We start from the raw sequence: 26088 nt of genomic DNA, 5'->3' as shown, positions 1-26088 counted from the left end.
GGAGGGAGGGAGGGAGGGAGGGAGGGAGGGAGGGAGGGAGGGAGGGAGGGAGGGAGGGAGGGAGGGAGGGAGGGAGGGAGGGAGGGAGGGAGGGAGGGAGGGAGGGAGGGAGGGAGGGAGGGAGGGAGGGAGGGAGGGAGGGAGGGAGGGGTTGTGTTTGCTGTGCGCATCACTCTGACTGTCACCTTCTTCACTGCGCTTCTATTTCCCATTCGGGTAACGAAGGCACTACTGGAGCATCACAGCAGCAAAACCCAGTCTCTGCCAATCTCCTAAAACATTTGGCTTTTCTGGAGGGGAGGGGAGGGGAGAGGGGGTTTCTTGTCTTAAAACAATCTTTGCAACTTTTTTTCTCTTGGGGGGGGGGGAGGTGGGGCAGGGAAATTAAAGGGGTTTAAATGGGGGGGGTTGACAAGACAGTGAGGATGGCATCTGTCACTTGCATTTCTGTCTGGAGAGTTCAGCTGTAATCCCATTAAATTAAAGACATCTTTTTTTTTTATCCCACGTAATGTTACTGTAGCTGTTGTTGGTACCCAGCTCGGCCATTTTGGTAAGAAATGATGGCACTGACAGCCCTTATTGCGGTTTATTATTTAGGATTTATTTATATTTCGTTTTTCCTATCAAAAACGAAGGTCAGTTTCACCAGACAGATAAATAACTAAATAGGTTCCCTATTTTTTTTAATGGAGAGCAAATGTTTTAACAAGACATGGAATGTCAGTCAGGTAAGCACAAGTCAACGATGGCCTGAAACATTTATAATAATCATCTTAATAATAATATTAATGATAATAATGCAATTGATTTTTTGACATTGTCTGATTATAATCAAACGATGAAATACCGTTGTTTTCTGAACGATGAGCTTTTGTTGTTATGGGAATTGATCAGATTGAGAGGGGGAAAAAAATGCTCAGCTGTATCTATGCATTTAAATGTTAGATTTTTTTTTCTTTTTTTTAAAAAAAAAAGGGGTTTGGGCAGATTTTTTTTTGAAATGCACATTTTGAAATGGATGCGCTTGTTTTGATTTAATTTGCAAATTGGTGGTTTTTGTGCTGCTTTGTGAAGCCCCAGTTCACAGTAGAATGAATGAATAAATGAATGAAAACCTGAGTGTTATAAGCAGGAACACAACTAGAGCCGAACAGACACACATCACTGAAATGCTGAGATTATTCACATGCATTTGATTTTGTTTTTATCAATGGAGCATTTTAAAGGCCATCATATACGATGTCACCTTGAATGTAAAATATTCTCAACAACATTCTTCAATTTTCTGCAGTGAACCAACCACTTGGTTTAGATTTAATACAATGTAGGAAATGTGTCTTTAGTGGAAAGCAAAGGCGACGGAAATAAATAAAGCCATGTCTGTTTATGTTTGTGCTCTAATTGGACTGCTAAAGTCCACCTCAGATTAATTCTAGAACACCCATCTATGTAGCGGTGGTAGTTAAAGGCACCCACTGAAGTTTAGTTTAACTCTAATTCCAATTGTAGCTTGTTTGTGAGACGCTGCTGGGCACAATTGGTTGCTGCGTTTCCCCCACACAATATACAGTCAATTCACTTTACAGTATATTCTGTGAAGCGCTTTGAGATGCTTCGAAGATGCAATAAGACGCAATATCAAATGCAAGGATTATTATTCTTGTTCTTGTCCTTTAAGGTGGGGAGTGGGGGTTAGCAGAGGAGAGTATTCCCCACTCAGTGGGGTTTACTCTTGGGCAGATTAATGTTTTTTTATACTTATTACATTGTACAATTAAAATAAACAACCCTAATTTGAATTTATTGATTTCTCTTCTTCCCACTCCAAAAAAACTCTGTGCTGAATCACACCGATTTCCAGCACTACCTGTGGAGAGCACATTGGTGTGATGGATGGACCATCAGAACTCTTCAGGAAGAATGATTTGTTAAGGGTTGAAGAAGTAACCTGCTCTTCGCTCCGCTTCACGTGAAGAACCTGGGACAATCCCGTGACGGAGAAAATCATACCTTTGCACTTTTCCAGCCTTGCCCGAGGGGAGGATCTTGAAAAGAAAGGTGGTTCAAAAAACAAGACACAAGCTATCTATCTGCACTAATTGCAGAGCGGGACTGGAAGTACTGATGGCCAACACGGGAGCTTCTCCCAATGAAGTCAGTCTCCAGGTGGTAACCAGCCACAGCTCTGCTCCGAATACTCACTTAGCTGCAAAAGCTTTCATTATTCCAGGTACTGTACTTATAATAATAATAATAATAATAACTATATTGTAGTATTGGCAAGTAGAGTCCTGTAGTTCACTGGTTAGAGCACCTGCCTCGCAAACCAGAGACTTGAGTTTGATTCCTGACAGGGTGAAATGCAAGGATTATTATAATCCTTTCAATTGATAATAGCGCCTTATCACGTCTTCGAGACGTCTCAAAGCACTTTACAGAATATACTAAAGTGAATTGACTGAGTATTTTGTGGGCGAAACGCGGCAGCCAATTGCGCACAGCAGTGTCCCACAAACATGGTTTGAGTGACCAATTTATTATTATTTATTATTTAAAATTTCACCTTGCGTTAGGCGATAGATTATTTTGCTTCACATTTTTAAGACTGCACAGAATTGTCGAAATTCTTAAACTATTAACTTGGAAGCTTTTTTTTTAGGAACTGCGGGGAGGGGATGGGGGCTGATTCTGAATTAAGATTGAGTTTAAGAATCAGCTTTCTATCAAATTATATCAGACCATTTAATATATCCTCATTCTATGGGAATTTGCCTCTCATTGACAAGAAGTCTCTCAGTGATAAGAAAATAACATTTCTCTCTCATTGCAATGTATTCTGTGAAGCACTTTTAGACATCTCAAGGACATGATAAGGGGCTATATCAAATGCAACGATTATTGATTTATTGATTGATAAGAAATAGCACAGCTGGGATGAATAGAACTCTCAGTTCGATTTGGATACTTTTCAGCATAGAATGGATTTTCACATAATAATAATAATAATCCTTGCATTTGATATAGCGCTTTTCACGTCTTCGAGACGTCTCAAAGCGCTTCACGAAATATACTGTAAAGTGAATTGACTGTATATTTGTGGGCAAAACACGGCAGCTAATTGCGCACAGCAGTGTCCCACAAACAGTCGTGGATTGAAGTGACCAATTTATTATTGTTTGTTTTCTTTTACTTGAGGGATTATTATCAGGTGTGTGGAGTAAGGAAACTTGCCCAAGGTTTCATGCTGCCGGGAATCGAACCCAGGTCTCTCGCTTGTGAGGCGAGTGCGACCAAAAAAAAAGACCGTTTGAAAGGATCTTATTTCTGGTTTCGCCCAGTTGAAACTTAACAGTTTCATAAGACCATAAGAAAACATCTGCCAAGAAGCAGTGACTGGCTTACCTTTAAGAAATTGTGCATGAACTCACCTCTGCCTTCCAGCTGTGTATGAAATATTTCTTAAATATTCACTGTATCAAGATGACGCTCCCATATTGTAACACCAAAGATTAATGTTATTGCAGTTACTGCAGTTTTCAGGTGATGAACTAATGCGTGGGCTATGGCCAGGAGGCAAAATGTCTGGTGTACTTGTACCAGCAAACTTTTGCTTATGTTTCATAGCGAATATAAATCCAATTAATCCATCGGAGACTGACCCGGATCCACAAACCGTACCTCGGGAAACCCATGTCGTCTCTTTACCGATCAAAGTGGAGCAGTCAGAAAGCACCGTCCCAATGACGGCGACTGTCAACCCACAGATCAGTGGGTTGCACCGCTGTGACATGCTCAGTATTCTGGAATGGAAGGATGGGAGAGCTACCTTACCTGGCAGCAATTTAAAGGTCAGCACTATCGATGGTTATCCTGAAGCAGTCTCCATTCTTATGTTGTGACGAAGGGTCGTGGACCCGAAATGTTGACTCAGTTTCCTTTCTCCATAGATGCTGCCTGACCTGCTGAGTGTTCCCAGCGACTTCTGTTTCTGTTCCATTCTTATGATCCACTTAAGTCTCCATTCCGAAGGGCTCTAAATAATTGCAAGTTGTTGTTCTTGTGAATCTTTTTGTTGAATCAGCATTATACAGGGCACCCCCCCCCCCCTCCCAATGTAACATGGTCAACTGGGTCCAATATCTCAAGAGGCCTCACTATACATGAATAGTGAAAAAATGGCTACGTTTTGGATCATCAGATCGCCACAGGGACTTTGAGCTCAGAGTCTTAGGCTGTCACTCTAATACACTCAACTGCTGAGGTTTGCTCTACATTGTAAGAGGTGCCGTTCCTTCGGTTGAGACATTAAACCGAGGTCCCGTCTGCCCGTTCAGGTGTATGTCAAAGTCCCCGTGGTGCTTCTCAAAGGGAAGGTGTTAGTCCATGTCTACCGTTGGTATTAAACATCACTTCCAGATCAACAGATGAACATCAGCTTCGATGTGCCAAATGTTTATTGGAAATTGACTGCAGCTATTTTTAATGGTTAATATAATTAATTAAGCTGTTTTGTTTGCTGGTTGAACCCCGCTGGTTTATAAATGTGTTCACAAGGATGGTTTGTTCACATTTTGGCTGCAGATAATGTAGCGCAGAGCTTTGCATCTATAACATTTGTTAGGCTTGACACAGGAAATATTTTATTTACAACGCCATCAGTGAATGTGTTTATTTTCTCCGCAAGGCCACAAAGACATTACTAATCGCATAAACTAATGCTTTTGAGCATAAAGTTAATACGAAATTTAAACACATTAGAACTCAATTTGGGTGCTTTTATTTGTTTATTTCTTGTGCAGCCTGTCACTCTGGTGTTAGCGAGAAAGTGGGGCAGTTGCAATGAGAACAGTCTGTCTAGTCCAAGTGAATTGCTCTCCCGTTTCTCCCTTGGAATTAATTAAACCAGGAAAGTGGATTGAGCTCATTGCAGTGTATGATTTTTGATAAGCTCTGCAATGGTGGTAACAAACATAGTGATTGTTTAGTTGATTACTATTATGATCTCCCCATATTAAGGGAATGATTGTTGAAGGGAATTGAAGTGAAGTAAGATTACTGCATTTTTAATTCATGTTTATGTAATTGAGTGCTATTTGGAATTGAGGTACACATCAGCCATGATCTAATCGAATGGTGGATCAGGCTCGAGGGGCTGAATGGCCGACTTCTGTTCCTATGTTCCTACTTGTTGCAGATTCGTGGCCCCCGTTATATATCTTTTTGCGTACTTCTGCTGTGCTCTATGGGATAATCCGCTTGTTTCTCCCCCCCCCACCCCACCCCACGCAGTTCAGAGTGAATGAGTTTGGTTCCCTGGAGGTTGCAAACACAGAGGTGATGCCTGGGGTACGTGGGACAGAGGTCGCTGTGGAAACCAGTGTGGAGACGGAGGAGAGCGATGCTTGGGATCAGACTGGCTGGAATACAGCCAGTGGTTGTGAAAGTAAGACACATCTAATGGGATGTATTAAAATATATATCAGGTTATTCTGTTCATGCTTTTGGCCCAAGATAAATTTAGCGGTGGTGCAAAATATACTATTGAATCAGAGTGAGTTGATTTCTTTGTGACACTTTAAACATATTGGGGGATTATACAACACAAAAATTATAATACAAAATTCTGGATTGGGCAGGGTGGACGGCAGGGAGGGTAGGAGGGTGAAGTCAAAGAGGAGGGTAGAGCGGGAAGGGCAGAGCGGGTCATAGCATGGATGTGGGGTAGAAAGGACATTTGAGGGACAAACAATGTTCTGGACTGTCTCAGTGAGTGTGCATCCCTGGATGGTGATGCTGTCAGTGCCTGAGGTGTGGAGGCGCTGACGGGAGCCTTGTTGACATTCAACTGAAGAAAGTTAGCTCTCATCCAGGACTCGATGTCTGACAGACATTCTGTCTACACTACAAATGAGAGTATACTACAGATGAGGATTTTCACCTGGTTACATAGAATTACATTGATTGATACGGTACGGACATTTGCCCCAAATAGTCTATACAAGTGTTAATACCGCACACCAAGCCTTTACACCTCCTATACTATACTTTTCCCCTTCACATGCGCATCAAGTTTCCTCTTAAATATGTTGATGGCTTTTGCTACAGCCACAGTTCCTGTCACAGAGTTCCACATTCTCACCACCCTCTGTATCAAGACGTTTTTCCAGAACTCTGTTTTACTTCAATGACTAGCTTTCCAATGTTTGAGTTCCCCCCCCCCCTCACTGTTTTGAACTCACTAACAAGTGGAAACAACCTGTCAGTGTCTGACTTATTGAATTCTCTCCTAATCTTAAATAGCTCTCAATTGTCTCAACTTCAGAGAGTACGGCTGCAAACTGCCCAGTCATTCCTGGTAGTATCTGATTCCATTTATCCCTGGTAACATCAGTTTAAATCTATGGCTAATCTGCTTCCAGACTCAGACTATATTCTTAATTTCAGGGGTTTGCAAATTTTTTGAAAATTCTGAGATTCATTCCTCATTTTGAAGCTGGTGTTTCACAGTTTTTTTTCCCCCCCAAGTACTTCAGGATTCGAGAGGAAACATCTAGCGGCGCTAGTGACTGATACACAGCTCCATGTCTCCATCCTGTGGTTTATCTCCCAAAATCCATCTTAATCTCTAAATTTAAAAAAAATGTAAATGGATTCAGAGAAAATTATTGATTGGAGTGAATAGAAATTTTGTAAAATACATTAAGCATTTAGGCCTTGTATCTACTATATAAGTGTCCTTCAGCAGCACAAATTTGTCCAGCAAAGCACCGTGTGTTCCCTTTTGTTGTCCATGGCCTGTTCTTTCTGTACTCCCATCAAGAAAATGTTTCACGAGAAGTTTATAGGCCAATAAATAGGTTTGCATCTTGTAAACTCGCTCCGTATCCAGATCATTTTTCTAATTGATCTTCTGTCAGTAAATTGGATGACACCCAAAATACATTTTTAATTTAACATAATTTCAGAATGCACTGATTTTATTTTTATATAAATATGAGTTGGTACTAAATTTTCAATGCTATTTCAGTTTCGGTTTAATGCATTTTGAATTCCAGGAAATAATAACAGTGTTAATTCTTCATGCATTCATGTATGTGTGTGTGTTTATTTGTGTGTGTACACAACATACATTTATATAACCGCTTTTACATCTGGAGTATGTCTGAAAGCGCTTCACATAGATGACTTCACATAGATAGTCTGGAATTGGGGGATGAAGGGGGAAAAGTGACCGAAAGTGTGGTTGAAAAGATAAGGTCGTAAAGCCAGCTTTAAAGCAGAAGTGCCATTTTAATGTGCTGGTATGATTTGCTTACAATTACACAGTCACTACACTTCGCAGTAAAATCTTGTGAAGCGCTTTGAGACATTAATAAAAAGATATGATTATTATGTAATGACCATGTTCAGGCCCTAATGTAGACAAGTGCATTTTTTATGAAGAATCTATTGCTTTTTGCCCCCCAATTGCAGGGAACGAGAAGGGTGTATCTAGCTTGAAGGAGTTGCCAAAGTTAGGAAGCGTTTGCTGTTGTGAGAACTGCGGCCTGTCCTATACAGTGAACACCATCAGAAGCCAAGGTCACTTCTGCAGTGAGCATTGCCTTCAGCAGTTTAAAGAAAAGTAAGATATTTGCATCAATTCACCGAAAACTGGAAAGGACATTTTATTCCTGATACTAGGTGTGTTGGTAGCACTCTCGCCTCTGAGTCAGAAGATTGTGAATCCCACATCGGGACTTGGAACTCATATAGTCTAAGATGACACTCCAATTCAGTGCTGGGCATGTCCTGCATTGTTGGAGGAGCCAATTCCTTAAGACGAGACATTAACCTGAGGTCCTGTCTGCCTGTTCATGGGGGTGTTAACATAGCATAACATGTAGGAGCAGTAGACCATTCGGCCCTTCGAGCCTGCCCCGCCATTCAATCATGGCTGATCTTCTAATCTAACTCCAGCTAATAACCTGACCCTGCCTTATCCCCATATCTCTTAATCCCTTTTGCAATAAGAAATCTATCTATCTCAGTCTTAAAGATCCCATGGCACTATTCAAAAACAGAATGGAGTTTCTCCTGGTTTCCTGGCCAACAGTCTCTGAAATAATATTGGTCATTCACTTTGTGGCTGTTTGTGGGTTGTTGCTGTGCGAAAATGGGCTGCTGCATTCACCCGCAAAACGCACAGTCACTCCCCTTTACAGAAGTTAGGACTGCTACAGATGTGCCACTCTCTGCAGCATTCGAGCGTTTGATACAGTGCACACGTCCCAGATGGTGTGTTCAGGACGGCACAGGGTCTGTTGGGCTCACCGAGATCACGACCCAACCAGAGACACGTTCTTGCGAGCCACTCGCGGTTTAAAAATAACCCAAACATTTGCGCAGTTGCTCTCACCCTGGCTGTAACCATGAGAAATTCATCACCATGACGACCTGCACACATTATACAAGCAAAGAAACCTTCGGAGCAGGAAAAGTCCATAGCAGTCTGCCTGGTCCAGTTCCAGTTTCATATACCATTCCTCCCTATCTCACGAAAGGCACCGCTCACTCCGAGATGCTACCCTGCGTGAAGGGCGCCATATAAATGCAAGGTGTTTTCTCTCACATTACACAGTCACGTTACCCTGCAGCCAATTTCCACACAGCAGTGTCTCATAAACACTATTAAGTGAATGACCAATTTTATCTCAGGGATCATTGCCCAGGACACCGCGGTTGGGGAACTCCCTTCTCTATTTTGTCTAGCGCCACGGGCTCTTTAACATGCTCCTGAACAGGCAGGTGGGACCTCTATTTAACCTCTCAACCGAAGATCCATTTGCATTTGTCATGTCAGTATAGACTGCGAATTTGAATTCTCGACATAAATCCACAACATTATGACTCAGAGGCCAGAGTACTTAAGTTGGGGTTCCAGAAATCAAACGTCACTGATGGTACGCTATCGACCCAGAACATAACTTGAAAAACAGAATCCAAAACAAGACTCTTTGCCAAAGGTAACAAGACAAGTGATCAATATTAGCCATCCCTAATTGAATTTGTACATGAAAGCCAACAAACGAGATGACTTAAATAATTTACGCTGGGAACTGAAGATCTAATAGTTAGTGCAACTGTGAACAATATAATGGGCCGCAGTCCTCAGTAGCATTATTGATGCCTCTGTAGAAAAGGTACTGCATTTGATAAGAGATTGCCTGTTAATTAGTTTCCATTTGAATATCTGCCTCGGGGAAAACAATATCAGGTGCCCAAGCAACAGATAGCAAACCCCTACGGCAAGTCACAGTACGCTAGAGAGATTTCTTTTGTAATTGGAGCTACATTACAGTGGCGAGTCAATGGCATGGTAAGTGACATGCCGACTTCACAAGATTTATGTATTTTTTTAAATGGAAGCCATAGAATCAACTCGGTTTTCTTTGGGTAAAAAGGGGGCCATGGAGAGACCAGATCACCTATATTTTCTAAAATGTTGAGCAGGATGATCACATCCAACGTGAAAAGACTGCTTAGCTTAAGATATGACTTCGGCAGAACTGGAAGAGGTGAATGCAACGGCATTAAAATTGTCAAGTGAGGCAAGAAAAACTCCCAGAAAGTGTGTGGATAAATTCCTTTTTAAAAAAATATAAAAGCAAGGTGAATATTTAAAAATGGGATTAGACACGCATACAGATATGTTTGATGGTACTGTGTATGATTTTCCTAGATGATATGGTTGTCTGGTACATCACTCAATTCCTCTCACATCCAGTGTATGTCTACTATGGTAGCCGTACAAAATTATTGTTGTCCATTGAACAGGTCACTGAGGATGGAGAGTGCAGCAGTAAAAAGAAGCGCTGGAGCGATACTCAAACGGGTCAAAAAGAGAAAGCGAAAGATGTGCCGGAGTCCGAGGACAGAATCAGATGAAGAGTACGGTTACGAATTTACTGAATCAGAGCAGGTGGTAGGTATGACACACGCATTTATTTGTGATCCAGTTTGGTTTGATACAGAATTGAACTCCCCCTCTCTCTCTCTCTCTCTCTCTCGCTAAATAATAATAATAATGCTTGCATTTGAAATAGACCCTCTCACATCTGTTACGTGTGTGCATTTTGTCGACAGACTCAGCAGCCAATTTGCACACAACAATTTCACACACACAGCCCTGAAATTAATGATCCACTTTATCTTGGTGGACGGTTGGCCAAGACCTCATGAGAAATTCCCTTCTCTTTTTCGAATCGTGCAAGACGATTTTTAGCGTCAACCTGAGCAGGCAGGTGGGACCTTGGATTAACATTTCATTCAAAGGACGGCACCTCCAACAATGTTGTGCACAACCCCAACGCTCTTTGGAATGTCAGCCTGGTTCTTGAGCACTGTCGCGGGACAGGAAACAAAATCCGAAACCCGTGTTTGTTGCTACAAACATTACGCATATTTAAATTGTTGAATGCAGTGGTGCCAATTAAATTTTAAATTTGACACTTAAGATATTTCCAATTTCTATTTAAATTTCTCAATGGTTTTCAGGAGGAACATGAAGAAGAGCGAAAAATTGTCAGAAAACCTTTCGTGGGTGACAAAAGCCAATTGCAATTTGTTGAACCTAGTTGCACGGTGTCTGGACAAGGTATGGGAGGTTCATTTGTCTGTCTGCATTTAAAATAAAATTCATACAATATGACATTGGATAAGCAATACCCATCGAGCAGGAATTTGGCATTTCGCCCACAAAATATACAGTCAATTCACTTTACGGTATATTCTGTGAAGTGCTTTGAGATGCCTCGAAGAGGTTATAAGGCATTATAACAAATGCAAGGATTATTATTATTATTATTTAGACTTGTAGAATATTTATTGCTGCTTAAACTCCAGCAATACCCCAACATGCCACCCCTTGCACTTGTCAGTCTGTGTTTAATACTTCCCTCAGTTTGGGTAGCACCCTCCGGGGAGAGAGTACACACTCCATTCCAGACACAAGGCAATTTTCATGCTTAAATGACATGCATATGTAGAGCAGTTTCTGCGTGTGTCAAGCCTTGAGGTGACCAGAATAATAGGCTATGCAGATGTTTGATCCCCCAGTGAAGCGACCTGCCCTAATCCCGTTCCTCTGCTCTTTCCTTGTATCATTTAATATGATTGTTCCTCGAGTATTTATCCTTTGAAATGCTGTTTCTGAAAAGAAATATTTCAAAAGTTAAAACTAAACTTGGATTTGGGAGTAAATAAGTAAATAGGGTTAATAATAATCCTCACATTTTATCAGAAGTATCTATGTTCACTGTTTTTCCCCCCAGGTATTTCTTCAATGGAAAAGAACACACTCTGGTCTTGGGTTTCATATTTGGAGAGTGAAAAGGCAGTCCCTGCGCCAGTCAAACTCTTTCGAGAGGTAATAACCTTTTGTTAATCATCAGATTCATTTTGTTGTTTTTCTCAGTTCAGCCAGAATTGCCTCCGTTGGTGATTGTGTTCCTTTTTTCACCTGACATTTAGCAAGTAGCACCACTCTAAAGATGTCACTGTGCACTAAGTAAGAAGACAAGTAATACAATGATCACATAGCAAATTGGGACATACACATTGAAATGAGCTTTGCCCGAAGATTCATTCCGTTTCTTTTAGGTAATTTTAAAATAGACTCACTTCATGGCTGTCTGTGGGACATTGCTGTGTGCAAATTGGCTGCCATGTCTGCCAATAAAATACACAGTCACTACACTTTTCAGTAAAATCCTGTGAAGTGCTTTAAGATGTCCTCCCGGTGTGAAAGTCATGGCAAGGATTTACTTCCTTTATAAAGCTGTCAATTTGCTTGAATTTGCCTGAATGTTTGATTCCATATCTCGAGCCTTACTAATGGGAGCATTCACTGTAGACATGAAAATGTTCTCCTTTTATTCCTGTTGTGACACTGAGCTTTTGTTTTTGACAGTGCCAGTTATTCCCCCAGAATAAAAACAGTTTCAGGGTTGGGATGAAGTTGGAGGGTATCGATCCCACGCATCCATCTATGTACTTTGTACTGACTGTGTCCGAGGTACAGAAAGCTTCAATTCATTATTCATATACATAGCGAGTGCAAGTTCAGCCTAATGTAAAATGTCGTCATTGTTTCAAGGACCACAGGCAAATTAAATCACAGATTTGGCAATATTTATAGCACGAAAGAAGGCTATTAGGATCATCAAATTGGCTATTTCTTGCTCCCCACCACCCCCCACCCCTCCGCTTATCTGCCTGTATCCCGTTGCCCTACTCTTTCCCCATCCCTTTTTCTTTTAAACAGTATTCTTCCTCAAATATTTATCCGCAATTGGCTGCTGTGTTTCCTTCTCCTCCAAAAAATACAGTCAATTCACTTTACGGTATATTCTGTGAAGCGCATTGAGAAGTCTCGAAGACGTGATAAGGTGTTATATTAAATGCATGGATTATTATTATTATATATTGTATCCTTTTTTTGTTCATCGAGAGAAAAAGTTACTCAAAGAGGGGAAAGTGGTGACTGAATCTGATCCCTCGCAGGTTTGTGGTTACCGTTTGCGGCTACACTTTGATGGCTATTCAGAGTGCCACGATTTCTGGGTGAATGCTGATTCTCTGGACATCCACCCCGCAGGATGGTGTGAGAAGACAGGGCACAGATTATACCCTCCGAAAGGTGAGAGACACGATGCTGTTTGGCACAAATCCCTCAGACTATCCAAGTGCTTGACAGTGACGGAGCACAATGGTGAGGCAGGGGGAGGAAAACGTAGGTACAGTCGAAGAGGAAGGTCTTCAGGCTTAACCTGAAGATGGGGACGGAGGGGCAAGGCGGAAGGATGGATTAAAAGAGTTCCAGATAATGTGGAGTCCTGTAGCGTATTAGTTAGAGCACGTGCCTCGCAAGCGAGATGACACGGGTTTGATTCCCGGGCAGGGCAAAACCTTAGGCAAGTTTCTTTACTCCACACGGCTCTGTTTGTGTAACTGTAAGTAGGAACCCGGTTGTTAGTTGATTCGCAGATCGTTTTCCAGTGGTAATAATCCCTCAAAAAAAAATCCACGATATCATTATCATCAGAGATATACTGCATTTGATTTTGTTTTGTATACACCCTGTTCCAACAATCATAAAACAACAGTGTAGTTTCAATGATTATGACGGGTGATATTTCACCAACTTGGGACATCGGGATTAAACTCTGCAGAATAAAGGCACACATTTCCCACCAGATGGCATCACACCAAACAGATATGTGGAATGATGCTACGATGCACCCGATCGTCAATATAGTAAAGAATTCTAGATCCTCCAACAGGTTAAAATGGAGACTATATAAGAGTAACGCTATTCACGTATAAGTGTCAGTCTGGCTCAGTTGGTGACATTCTCGCCTCTGAGTCAGAAGTCCCACATCGAGACTGAACTCGATAGTCTAAGTTCATTCTCCAGTGCAGTGCTGGGAAAGTATCGCATTGTCAGAGATGCTGTCCTTTGGACGAGACGTTAAACCAAGGTCCCCCGTCTGCCTGTTCAGGTGGACGTTAACGTTCCCGTGGCGTTATTCAAATAGAGAAGGGAATTTCTCCTTTGTCCTGACCACAATACCCCAAATACAAATTAGTCACTCACTTCATAGCTATTAGTGGGACATTGCTGTGCGCAAATTGGCTGCTGCATCTGTTTACGGGAGGCACAGTCTACGCATTTTGCAGTAAATCCCATGAAGCGCCTTGAGATGTCCATTTGACAAGAAAGGTGCCTTATGAAATGTAAGTATTATTATGATTATCATTAATAAGCTCATTTAAAATATCACACTGTGTTTTTCCAGGGTACAAGGAGGAAGAGTTCAAATGGGCCAACTATCTGAGGATTACCAAATCCCAAGCTGCACCAAAACAACTTTTCTGCAATCAAAGTAATGTGAGTTTTCAGAGAATAGTCTATGGGGAACTTTTACATCAATTTCTTTTTTGTGTGTGGCATAATAGACATTCTACACAGAAGCATTTCTGGCACCGTGGTTTGAATCCAATCAGTAGTTGTGGGGTTTCCTGCTTTTATCTTCATGCAGAAATTAAATTGTGTTCATAAACTCATTACTGTAAGTGGGTCAATGTTGCCTCATAATCTGCCACTTGAATGCAAATAACGGATGAGATGAAAGTTTGGCAGTTGTAATGGGGGTTCTGTGTGTGAAGTGTTTTTTTTGACAGTTCAAATTGAGTTCAGCAAAGTGGGAGCACAAACCTGCGGTAATTCAGGATCGATTTACTCAAAGAAGCTACAAAAATGACTTGTGGAGGTGGTTGGGTGGGGGTGTGGGTAGGGGAGGGGCTTTATATCGTATTTAATTGGGAGTTCAAAAAGTTAGCAAGTTCAAGAAAATAATACATGCACACTTTTCGCTAATGATATAAAGTTCCAGTCAGGAGTTCGTTAGTGCCAAAGCATATTTTCTGCTAACGAACGTGGAACTTGGAATTGAGACAGTGGATTGCCTTTGTGGAAATTTGACTGCATTATTACCAGCCTCATTGTTTGATCCCAATGCTGATCCTATTGATGAATTTCTTTCAGTCTGTCATCCCTTTGGGATTTCGTGTGGGCATGAAACTGGAAGCGGTTGATCGAATGAATCCATCCCTGATTTGCGTTGCTACGGTGACAGATATAGTTGACAACAGGTTTTTGGTGCACTTTGACAACTGGGACGACACCTATGATTACTGGTAGGTCTTTTCGATTGTAAGTAGAATGTTTTGATCATCTCCCTTCGAGGCCAGTCTCTCTGTGACCTACATCTTTCTCCCTTTGGATTATTGGAATCATCTAATAATTGTTATCAACTGTCCCGAAAGTTGTGTGTGGGTGTGTAACTTTTTGGGGACTAAATAATAAAATAATAATCTTTGCATTTGATATAGCGCCTTGTCGCATCATTGAGATGTTTCAAAGTGCTTCACGGAATACACTGTAAAGTGACTGTCTTTTGTGGGTCTCTCTGCCTACCAGGTGTGACGCAAGTAGCCCGTACATCCATCCTGTGGGCTGGTGCCAGGAACATGGAAAGACCCTCACACCACCACAAGGTGCGATTTAGCAGGACATCCATACAACAACAACAACAACAAATATAGTGCCCTTCACGAGGGTGTAGCGTCTCAGACCGCTTGACACATGGTGTCTCAGAGTTGAATTAAAACTCTTTGCAGCCCAAATAAACAAGGCCCCATAAATTAGAAATGCGGTTGGTAATATTTGTCGCAAACTTTTAATCTTCATTAAAACTTAATTTCTTAAAAAAATACTTCCCGCATTGCTACGGTTACGGATGCTCCCCTTTCCCCTGCTCAGCCTGTTTCCTTGCTCTATCATTCTATATAATTCATTGTAATCACTTCCCACCTGACCCTTACAGCTGTTAGACGGGCAATTGAAATACCAGTGCTTAAACCAGATTTCTAATAAGAATTGGGTTTTGTTATAACTTGCTTCAGTTCCCATTTTGTTTTCAAGATTGGAGGATATCTGATTTTACGCAGTGAATCAAGAATAATAATAACAATCTTTGCATTTAACATAGAGCCTTATCACTTCATTTAGATGTCTCTACTAAAGTGCTTCAGAGAACGTATTGTAAAGCGAATTGACTGTATATTTTGTGGGCGAAACTAGGCGTCCAATTGCGCATTGTGTCGAAGCGTTAAGACTCCCTCTTGATTAACTTTAACTCAGGTCATCCCCATCCAGAGCATTTTTCCTGGGATAAATATTTGGAAGGAACTGGATCGTGTGCAGCTCCTGTTCGTGCTTTTAAAATAGTAAGTGCTTTTCACACCTCCTAGAGCTATCGGTGTTCCTCCAAAAGCCTTCACTTGTTGGAGCTGTAACTTTTTTTTTAAAAAAACTATTTTTTAACGTTTGAAACTTTGGCTGATATATTTTCCTTTACTTCCAGCATCCTCCACACGGCTTCCAGATAAATATGAAGTTGGAAGCTGTGGACAGGCGTAACTCCATGCTGATTCGCGTGGCCACGATTGTGGATGTGGATGATCACAGGATCAAGGTAATGAACGAACTACGTTTACTGATATACGCTGCGGACTGACAACATGTGGCAATAGATTGCTGCTTTATATGTTGGCGTAATGGTAAGTCCGAGGAGGCCGTGTTGCGGATTTAGATCTTGGATCAGTCAGTTTCCCCCACTGATTGATCCCAAATCACTGAGCAATGCAGCAACAACACCCTCACAACACGTTTGTTTCTTTTGTGTTAAATAAGGACACCATTTGCATGGAATCAACATATAAAATAGCAGGTCCAGGTCCTACTTTGCGTGTTGGATGAAGCAGAAGGGGCTTCTGCTGATAATTTTTGTCAATGTTTTCTGCCCTCAATCACACTGCTCGTGCTCACAATGCAGGACATCCTGAACAGCTGGAACATCTCTGCCTCAATCCCCCTACTTTGCCCTCTCTTTGACCATCTTCGACTGCGCCTGCGGTCACCTCCCCTTTCTCAAAGGCTCGGCATCAAAATTGTTAAGTGCTCAGAGATGATACCCTGCGTGAAGAGCACTGTGTGAATGCAAATTATTGTTGTGTATTTCTTCTCTGGTTATTTTCCAAACAGATCCATTTTGACGGATGGAGTCATGTTTACAATTACTGGGTGGATGCCGACAATCCCGATATACACCCCGTCGGGTGGTGTGCTAGAACAGGTTACCCTCTCCATCCACCAGTCAGTGAGTACAGTGCCAATCCATGCCGCCTGTTCTCTGAGAATCATAGAATCATAGAACTTGACAGCACAGAGGGAGGCCATTCGGCCCATCGTGCTTGTACCAGCTCTTTGAAAGAGCCACTCAATCAGTCCTGCTCTTACCCCACAGCCCTGCACATGTTTTCCCTTTTCAAGTACCTGTCTAATTCTTTAAATGGTTTTCTTTAAAACTTGGCAGTTCATATATCATTTATATTCATCTTCAGATTGCCCAGTCATTTCAAAGAATGCAACACACAGTATACTTATAAATTTATTTCTAAATCTTAGACGATCTGAGGTGCAATGGATTTGGGATGGGATGAAAGTTGGGTGGGTGTTCTGGAAGGATGAGATCAGATGGGCTGAACCGAACTTGTGAGACAAAAAAAAAGGATCAGAAAATATATTCCAGTAGCCATGGTCTCCCTGGGCTGAACTGCCTCTGAGGAGACACGCCTGGCAAAACTAGGAAGTTAAGCGGTAATCCAAGGCAGGCATGGAGATGGAGTCACATCCTCTTTCTATTTCTCTCCATATACATGAAATCTGCGCTGTTTCTCTACACAGACTCCTTGTTCCTCTTTCCGCTCTGCTTTAGGCTTCTTTTTATTTAACGTAATTCACCCCTTCGCTTTTTGTGCCGAAAATGTTTCAGTGAAAATATGCAATGCTCAGATCTGTCTAAGTCTGTGAAATTGTTTGCTTCGAAATAATATTTGCGGCAGCGCGTGTGATCAAAAAGGACTTGACTTTTCTTTTTCCAGAGGCAGTAGATTTCTCACCAGATCCTGGGCAGGTGGGATGTCCTGTCCCAGGGTATAAGGCAGTTGGACACACAAAAGGTTCAAAGTACACCTCCCATCACAGGTGAGAAACTTCCTTTATAATTCACCTCTGGCAGCAGTACGCACCAAGTGGTGGTAATGACACTTAAAAGGGTTTGTAAAAGTAATCCAATGAAGAGTCAATTTTTGGTCAGTCAATGTTAAATTATTAATAGCTAAGAGCAGAGTGAATTAGCAGACTGTGTTATTTAAGGACAAAACACCAGAATGACCGTCAGTCTGATTTGAAGAGTAAATATTGACCACGTGCTCAATGGTAAAATCTTCAGACGTAAATCAGGTTTTCAAAGATTGCTGAAATTTTTGGACCTTGAAGCAATTCTGAGCTGAGTTGGCTGAGTTTGCAATGAAAGATTTGGGTCAGCTCCCAAACCAGTGATTTTTTTCCATTAAGACTTCTGCTGCTGAACAAACAGCCAAAATATTCAGCATTTATCAGCTTGTTTGCTGTCCACATCAATAAAGGCTCTGTCCAGTTTCTCTCAAAAATACACGGTTACTCAGGATCTCCAGCCATAACAACAATGCGATAGCGATAAAAAAACGTGGTTCTCATTCATCTGTAAATTGGCTTCTTTGTTGAAATTGTGGTTTCACATTGGAAATTATGATGTTACCTCGAGTTAGATAGTGTGTTATAGCCTTTTGGCTCAACTAATCTATGCTGCTCTGAATACTCCAATACCCTCTTATCTCCCTCACTTTTACCCTCTATTCCTTTCTCCCTCATATCAAGTCCTCTCTCATTGGTGCTATTTGCTTCAATCACGGATTCTGCCAGTGAGTTCCATATTCTCACCACCTTCTATGTGAAGAAATTCCTCCTAAACTCCCAATTAGATCTATTGTGTACAGCGTAAATTACATGTATACAGTAAAGTTTAGTGTGTCAACAAATGTGGTGTTATAGTCTGTTTTATGTTTCATACTGGCCTCATTTTATTCACATGATTGCTGGGTAGGTGCTGCAAAAATCTCATTGTTTTTGGTAGAATTTCCAAAAATCTGGATACTTTCTCGACAGAATGGTTCCATCTGTTCTGACCTTCAGGGAGAGAGATACAGTCACAACATTACAGAGTTTATTTTGTTTACCCAAGTACTGTTTGCCTTATTTTTATCCATTGATTTTACCTGCAACAACAATAACAGTGTTACTTTCTCATAGCCCCGGGAGGATGTCTCAAAGTGCTTCACACAGTTGACTGGGAGCCCAACCTGGGGGTGGGGAGCATTCAAGGAGGTGTCGGGGGGCAGGGGGGTGGTGGGGGCTAAGGTGGCCACAGCACGTCTGAAGAGAAAGGTCTTAACTTGGGTTTTAAAGGTGGGGAGGGGATGAGGCAGAGGGATTCTGGGATGGAGATCCAGAGAGTAGGGACAGAATGGCTGAAAGCCCACCCGTTGATGGTGGGGTGAATTGGGTGGGAGACATGAAGCAGGCCTGTGGTTGCTGAGCAGGATGGTAGGGTTACTGGAAATGTAGGGTGAGATGAGGCAATGGAAGGAACCAAGTAAGGAAGGGGGCAATGGGCTCAAAGAGCCTGGATATGGTGGGGAGGGGGAATGCACTGTAAAGAGTGGATGAACTTGATACATTTTTCAATGCCGTGTTCTCTTGTCTTCACTGATTGCTCCAGGAAGTGCCCCACGCCTGGCTGTGACGGCTCAGGCCATGTTACTGGCAAGTTCACCGCACATCACCGCCTGTCAGGCTGCCCGCTAGCTGAAAGAAACCAAGCAAGGGTAAAAGCAGAGGCGTCAGACACGGATGGGTCATCCCGAAAAAGGAATTTCATGTCATTTGGTCGGAGAAGGAAATCAAACCACCACGGCAGGTAATAATGAGAAACACCACAAAGCCAGCTTCAGGAGAATATTCAACAAAACAAGTCAGTAATTTACCTTTGGCACAGGATTTTTACTGCAGAGTATAGTGACTGTGTATTTCTAGGCAAACCTGCCAGCCAATTTGCACACAACAATGTCCCTTGAAAACATGAATGATCAATTTTTATCTGGGGGGCTGTTGGCCAGGATATTATGCAGCATCCCCTCCCTCTCCGCCAGCATTGTATTGGAGCATCAGCTCAGAGTGTGAGTTCCACTGATGTGGAGGTTAAACCCACAGCCTTCTGGCTCAGAGGAAAGAGAGCGACTGACTGAGTCAGGCTGTCAACGTAACAGTTTCCCACTGAAGATTTTGCCCACAAAATATACAGTCAATTCACGTTACAGTATATCCTGTGAAGCGTTTTGAAAGTTCTCGAAGACATGATAAGGTGCTATATCAAATGCAAGGAATATATTATTATATTTCCTCTTCGTACCACCAGAAAAATTAGTATCTTCACCCGGAAGCTCACTTATCTTATGATATGTTATACACACAGATAATTCCCGAATTCCTGAAGTTTTAAATTAACTTTATCCAAGCAATTAAATATTTATCCATTTAGACAGATGCATTTTGTTTGACATGTCATTTTTTTGGTGTGAATAGTTCCTAGGTTTGTTTTTGCATCAGTTCTTTTTATACTTTCACAGAATGCCAATACACACACAGTGTGTACTGAGGAATCAGGGTAACTGGCTGTATTTATTTGAAAAATAAAGCTTACCGTAATTGGTGTGGCAAATTCTGAAATGGCATAATAAACATCGAGATGTATCACAGCAATAACTGCTAACTAAATAACAAATATCTGGAATGCATTGCCTGAAAGGCTGGTGGAAGCAGATTCAATAATAACATTCAAAAGGGAATTGGATATACACTTGAAAAGAAAAAAAATTGCAAGGCTATGGGGAAAGAGTGGGGAGTGTGACGAATTGGATAGCTCTTTCAAAGAGCCTGCACAGGCACAATGGGCCAAATGGCCTTTGATGCTGTAGGATTCTATGATAACGTGATTGATAGAATACCACCACAGATACTTGTTCATTAGCAATTGTGCGAGCGCGTATGTGTGCGCGGGGGGTGGGGTTGGGGGTGGGGGGCTGCGAGTCGGGGGAATGTAGCAAAGAATATTACTACGTGTAATTTAAAAGTTGTTATGTACAAATTTGATAACGTGTGAACTTAAAATCCAGCCTTGTCCCGAACCCGACTGCACCTCTTGAAGCCAAAGTAAAACTGTTCCACATTATAATCATTTTTCGAAGCTTTGTTTGTAGTAACTGATCCCTTCATGCTTCACATGCGTATACCTCAACACACAGCACTAGGCTGTCACACACTTTCCCCTTTGGCTAAACATTGTTAGTGACAACTAATTTGCACACAGAACCCATATTCAATGGTGTAAACTATAATAATCTTTGCATTTGATTTACCTCCTTATCACATTTTTGAGATGTCTCAAAGGTCTTCACAGACTATACTGTAGAGTGAATTTGCTGTGTATTTTGTGGGTGAAACGAGGGCTGATGACCCAATCTACACAGCCTGTGAAGTGAAATGGATATAGAAAGAGAAAGGCTGAGGATTAAATGTGCTTCATAATGTATCGTCACTTGTCTCGGAGCCTAACTATGGTTGATGGGTCAATGAACCTCCTGATATAAAGGGTCGCAGGGCCTCCTACTATATCGTGGACTTTCTTTGTCTTTCAGGATTGGGCGCCCCCCCAAGTATCATAAACTGCAACATGAAGACTTGAAAGTCGGCTTTCAGAGTGAGTTCAAATGCATCATTCTCTGCAGCACAGGTTATTTCTTTGATATCAAGCATGTTCAATATTTAATTTCTAATACAAATTTCACTTATCTCTATTTGGATTTGATCCTCCTCCGACCGGCACACAATTCTGCTTTGCAGTGTTCACACCAAGCAGCCTTCGGATTGCAATGAAACTGCACCGACTGAACTTTGCACGGTTGTACTTCTTTGCTCTGTGCAAATATTGCCGTTTGACATCTTGGTTTGTTTCTGCAGAAGCCAAGCAAATTAAACAGATTGAATCCAGCTCTGACGATTATTTTTGTAAAGTCAAATAACGTGCAGAAAGCAAACTTCAACTGGTATTCCAAAAATCCCAGAGCTCAGTGCTCCTTTCCCTCCTCTCTTATTCTTTCTCCCTTCATCTCCACACGATGCTGACTCCTAATCTATCAAACTTTCCAAACCATGTGTTGGCTTACAGTACCAAAGTTTCGATGTTCCCAAGCAAGCTTGGTTATTTCTGCGGTCAGCCTTATAAACAATCGTAACTCTTCCATTTGATATTGCGTCTTTCACGCCGGGACGACACCTCAAGGCGCTTCCCAAGATTTCGGCAAAAAGTAGTGACTGTTGGTTTTGTAGGCAAACACGGCAGCCAATTTGCACACAGCAGTATCCCACGAACAGCCGCTAAGTAAATGACTGATTTTGTCTGGGAGATTGTTGGCCAAAATGCTGAGAGAACACCCCTTCTCTTTTCAAATAAGGCAAGGAAGGATCTTTGACTTCCACCTGAACAGGCACACTGGATCTCGGTCTAGCATCTCATCCAAAGGACAGCACCTCCGACAATGCAGTGTACACACTGCGTACAGTGTCGGCCTAGACTGTAAGCTCAAAGTCCCTGATGTGGGGCTTGAACCCACCATCTTGTGGCTCAGAGGCACTTGTGCTCCCAATAATAATAATATTCCTTGAATTTGAAATAGCGCCTTATCATGTCTTCGAGACGTCTCAAAGCGCTTCACAGAATATACTGTATATTTTGTGGTGGAACACGGCAGCCAATTGTGCACAGCAGCGTCCCCACAAACAGTCGTGGATTGCGTGAGCAATTTATTATTTTTTTAAGGAATTATTGGTAGCTGGTATTTAGTAGCTTGTGCTAACCAAACTGAGCCAGGCTGACATTGACTTTCAGTGCGAATGTGTCTAAGCTATCGGATGACGTACCTATTTTTCTGCATGTCAGTGCATTAGGTTACATGCGGGGTAACGATCATGATGTCTTTCTGATGCATTTCTCCAGGTTTTCCAAATGATGGTTTGCAGCATGTCTTGCACCAATCAGTCTTCATGTCTGCCATGTCACCGCATCCAGGCCGGTCGCTGCCCCTGTGCTGGGAGCAACACTGCAAACTGCTTCCCGGTGTGTCAGGAATCAGTGCCAGCCGAGTGGCCCAATGGACCGTCGAAGAGGTACAATAGATACTAAGCAGGATGACATTCAGTTGCGGGAGTTCTTTTTCCCTGTGTGTGTGTGTTTTGTGTGTGTGTGTTTGATCCTTTTGAACCAATTTATTATTTTTTGTTGCTGTTGTATTTATAAATACAACAAAGTGAGTGAGTGTATTTACACCATTAAATCGTGTTTTAATAAAGAGCTCTACACAAATCATGAAATTGGAAGCTGTAATTAAAGCTTAAAAAGACTTATTTTCCCCTAAAAAATATTCTTAAGTGTATCTTCCACTGCCAAGGGTCTAAGAACTAATCTCTGAGATTGACTAATAAATCTTGAGCCGCTCAAGATCATTGTAAGTGTCTTTTTATTGTTATGAATTCATATTGAAATACCAGTCATTGTGTGTCTTTTCTTTTAAACAGGTGGGAAGCTTTGTCCAGACACTTACTGGCTCTGAGCACCAAGCAAAGCTATTTAAAGAGGAGGTAGTGTTCCTATCGTTTTAGTATCATTTGGTTTTGCTTTTATAAACATTACCTGGTTTATGTGTAAGTGCTCTGGGTCACTAACCTGCGTAAAGAGTGCTATATAAATGCAAGTTGTTATTGTTGTAAGGCGACAAAATGTACAATATAAAAAATGCGCAGTCATTACACTTTACGGTAAATCCTGTGAAGCGCTTTGAGGTGTCCTCCTGACTTGAAAGGCTCTGTATCCATTGCAAGGATATTATCATAATTATTATTATAAATGTCGTATTTAATCATTGAAATACTCACTGGGTTTAGGAAGGTGTGGTGAACAGTAATGACATTCTTTGTCAAAATTATACGGGGCTAATAAATCACGGGAAATGTATTACGTATAAATGACAAATGATACAGATCTCTGGATGAGTAATAGCCATTACAGTTAATACAGAGCGTTAACACAAATCATACTGTGCGCTTCATACCATGATGATGACCTTTGCAGTCAATAACTCCTCGCGGTCTCAGGAGGAACGCATTTTCAATTACTTTTTCCACTCAATATTTCTGATCTAAAATTACTGTCTCAGAATGTTTAAAATGTGCTTTTGATGGTGGTTCCTAACACTCCACTGCCTTCCACTGCGGAGCACATCTCGCATCATTTCTCTGAATGCAAATGGATCCTGTCAGGCTACACGTTAGCATATAGATTTAGCTTTGATCAATGTATAAAATCTGCAAACATCACAGGCCTCGAGGTGAGAGCATGAACGTGAACTTGGAGCTGCTTCTATTGTTTCCTGGTGCAGTGTGGTTGCAAGTGGTTCTATGTAGATCTTACTGCTTTACCTCACGTCTCCCGGACAAATAGAACATTGACTTCACAAGCTGTTTTCAATTCATAAACTTCAATTATTAAGCGCTCCGAGACACCATCCGGCATCAAAGGCACTATATAAATGCAAATTATTGTTGTTATTATCCAACTCATTTTGGTGTTTTTTGTTTGTACGTTGTCTTTTTTTTAAGAACTGCAGAAAAGCAGCTTCAAAATTGAGACTGATTTCAATAGTTTGTCAAATTCTGGAGGCTCTGAATTGCTAAATTACGCGCTCTGAGACTCTATCCTGGTTGTGGGGCCCTATATAAATGCAAGTTGGTTTGTTGTTGCTACGTTAGCACGGTAAATCTAGACGCCGGTGGAATTTTAAAACTGGTGCTTAAACATTGGAAGAATTCACTTTATTGTTGCACTGACTAACTGTTTTAAAAATCGGCATTAATGCTTAAAAATATATATGTTTAGGAGAGGATAAATGTGCATAATTAAAACGGATATTTGCTTATGTGCAGAGAGCATGAATTAGAAATGGTTTCATTATGTTTTACAGGGGTTTGTGGAAAGAAGATATATTCTCAATTGCATTTTGATTTTGATATTACTGGCAAGTAACTGATCCATGTGTTCACTTTCTATTGCAGTTGATTGATGGTGAAGCTCTCCTTTTGCTCAATCAAGCAGATATCGTGAAGATCATGAGCATTAAACTCGGGCCGGCGCTAAAGATTTATAATTCAATTCTAATGTTCAAAAGTGCAGACGACATTCTAAAATGACATTCCTTTCTATTTAAGTGCAATGCAGGCAGGTGGGAAGAATATTTGTACCCTGTTCATCATTCGGTATTTCTTTTAATTTTACAATGCAATGTGTTCTCTGAATGCCAAGAAGTGTCAAGTGGAATGAATGAGCTTCAAATCAAAACTATTTGTGGTTGACAAGATATACATAATATATATAATATATTGTATATGTGAAGTTGCAACTATTTGCTTGGATTATCCATAGGTCAATGATAATGTACTAAGATTATTCCAGGAAGACGATAAGAAAATATGTCAAAATATATTTGTTTTTACTGTGATCAGTCACATTTTACGTGTAATTTATTGAAGCGCTGATAAATGCTTTTTTTTAAAAAAGTAGTTGTTGGAATATTACTGTACAGGCAACTAATATACATTTCTATTTGGCCACATCTCAATTTGGCCTTATTGAAAGCAAAAGAAAGTATTTGTTTAAAATTGCGGATTAACACAACAAAAATATAATGTGATTTATCTCACACTCAGTGTTTTAGGAACGATTCTGTGATGATAGATGCCAGGATACTGAACTTGTTTTTTAAAAAAACAGCTGAATGCTGTGATGGAAAGACACTGGGCTGGAGATTCGAGAAGGATAATAATAATAATAATAATCCTTGCATTTGATATAGCACTTTTCATGTCTTCTAGACGTCTCAAAGCGCTTCACAGAATATGATAAGATCAAATGCACCGAAAAGCCTCTTCAGTCGAACTGATCTTATGATCTTGTTAAGCATTTTGTGGGAAAATTGGATTGTAGGAGTTTTTTTCCTAAATTATTTCTGGATTTCCATTATAGGAGGACCTCAACTGCAAGTGCTTTTCCAAGCTGAGGTACGCTCAGCAGCTAGAGAAACCTAACTACAAATCTGTGAGCTTTCCGACATTTGTAAAATCTTATTGGACCTTTTGCTATTGCCAGTTACTTGCACGTTTCACTCAAATAAAGCACTTTCAGCACATTGTCTTTTAGTGAGGTTAGTTAACACTATTCTTCAGTGTGAATATTTCCTGTATAAAAGCAGTGAATTAATTGTTTAACTGTCTCCCCGCACTTGTAGATAATTCAACACTCATTAACACACATGGTTCAGCAACAATGAATGATCTGCTCAGACAAGGAGCTTGTATTTCTGTATGGGTTGTTTTGAACATTGCATATGTGCACTCTCAAGGTCTCTACTACAGGACTGACCACTCCTTGTTTT

General features: G+C 41.1%; 1 protein-coding gene across 2 annotated transcripts; it reads left to right on the top strand.

Annotated features, from left to right (window-relative positions):
* The first annotated feature begins 1974 nt into the window (after positions 1–1974).
* l3mbtl1 (L3MBTL histone methyl-lysine binding protein 1) lies at positions 1975–25184 on the top strand. 2 transcript variants are annotated; one of them, XM_007884841.1, is made up of 21 exons: positions 1975–2233; positions 3628–3851; positions 5293–5446; positions 7477–7627; positions 9820–9967; positions 10540–10639; positions 11316–11410; positions 11954–12058; positions 12547–12682; positions 13842–13933; positions 14591–14742; positions 15026–15102; positions 15749–15834; positions 15972–16082; positions 16652–16766; positions 17551–17653; positions 19269–19466; positions 21244–21305; positions 22602–22771; positions 23180–23242; positions 24713–25184. In XM_007884841.1, exons 1-21 carry the CDS (start codon positions 2128–2130, stop codon positions 24845–24847), a joined length of 2583 nt encoding a protein of 860 aa, XP_007883032.1. In that variant the 5' UTR covers positions 1975–2127; the 3' UTR covers positions 24848–25184. The 2 variants fall into 2 exon arrangements, with proteins under 2 accessions (XP_007883032.1, XP_042197747.1); XM_042341813.1 differs by lacking the exon at positions 10540–10639 and having other exon boundaries at positions 9820–9971.
* Positions 25185–26088: the final 904 nt, after the last annotated feature.

The sequence above is a fragment of the Callorhinchus milii genome, unplaced genomic scaffold (assembly GCF_018977255.1).
Source record: "Callorhinchus milii isolate IMCB2004 unplaced genomic scaffold, IMCB_Cmil_1.0 Scaffold18, whole genome shotgun sequence".
In the NCBI taxonomy this organism is placed as follows: Eukaryota; Metazoa; Chordata; class Chondrichthyes; order Chimaeriformes; family Callorhinchidae; genus Callorhinchus; species Callorhinchus milii.
The sequence above is the reverse complement of the archived record's forward strand: the minus strand, read 5'-3'. Positions and strand labels throughout refer to the sequence as shown.

Excerpts from the sequence above, each read along its gene's own strand:
- l3mbtl1 (XM_007884841.1), top strand. The coding sequence starts at position 2,128 with ATGGCCAACACGGGAGCTTCTCCCAATGAAGTCAGTCTCCAGGTGGTA. Across the intron at positions 15,835-15,971 it reads CTGTTCGTGCTTTTAAAATA|CATCCTCCACACGGCTTCCA; the intron begins GTAAGTGCTTTT and ends CTTTACTTCCAG. Across the intron at positions 16,767-17,550 it reads CCCTCTCCATCCACCAGTCA|AGGCAGTAGATTTCTCACCA; the intron begins GTGAGTACAGTG and ends TTCTTTTTCCAG.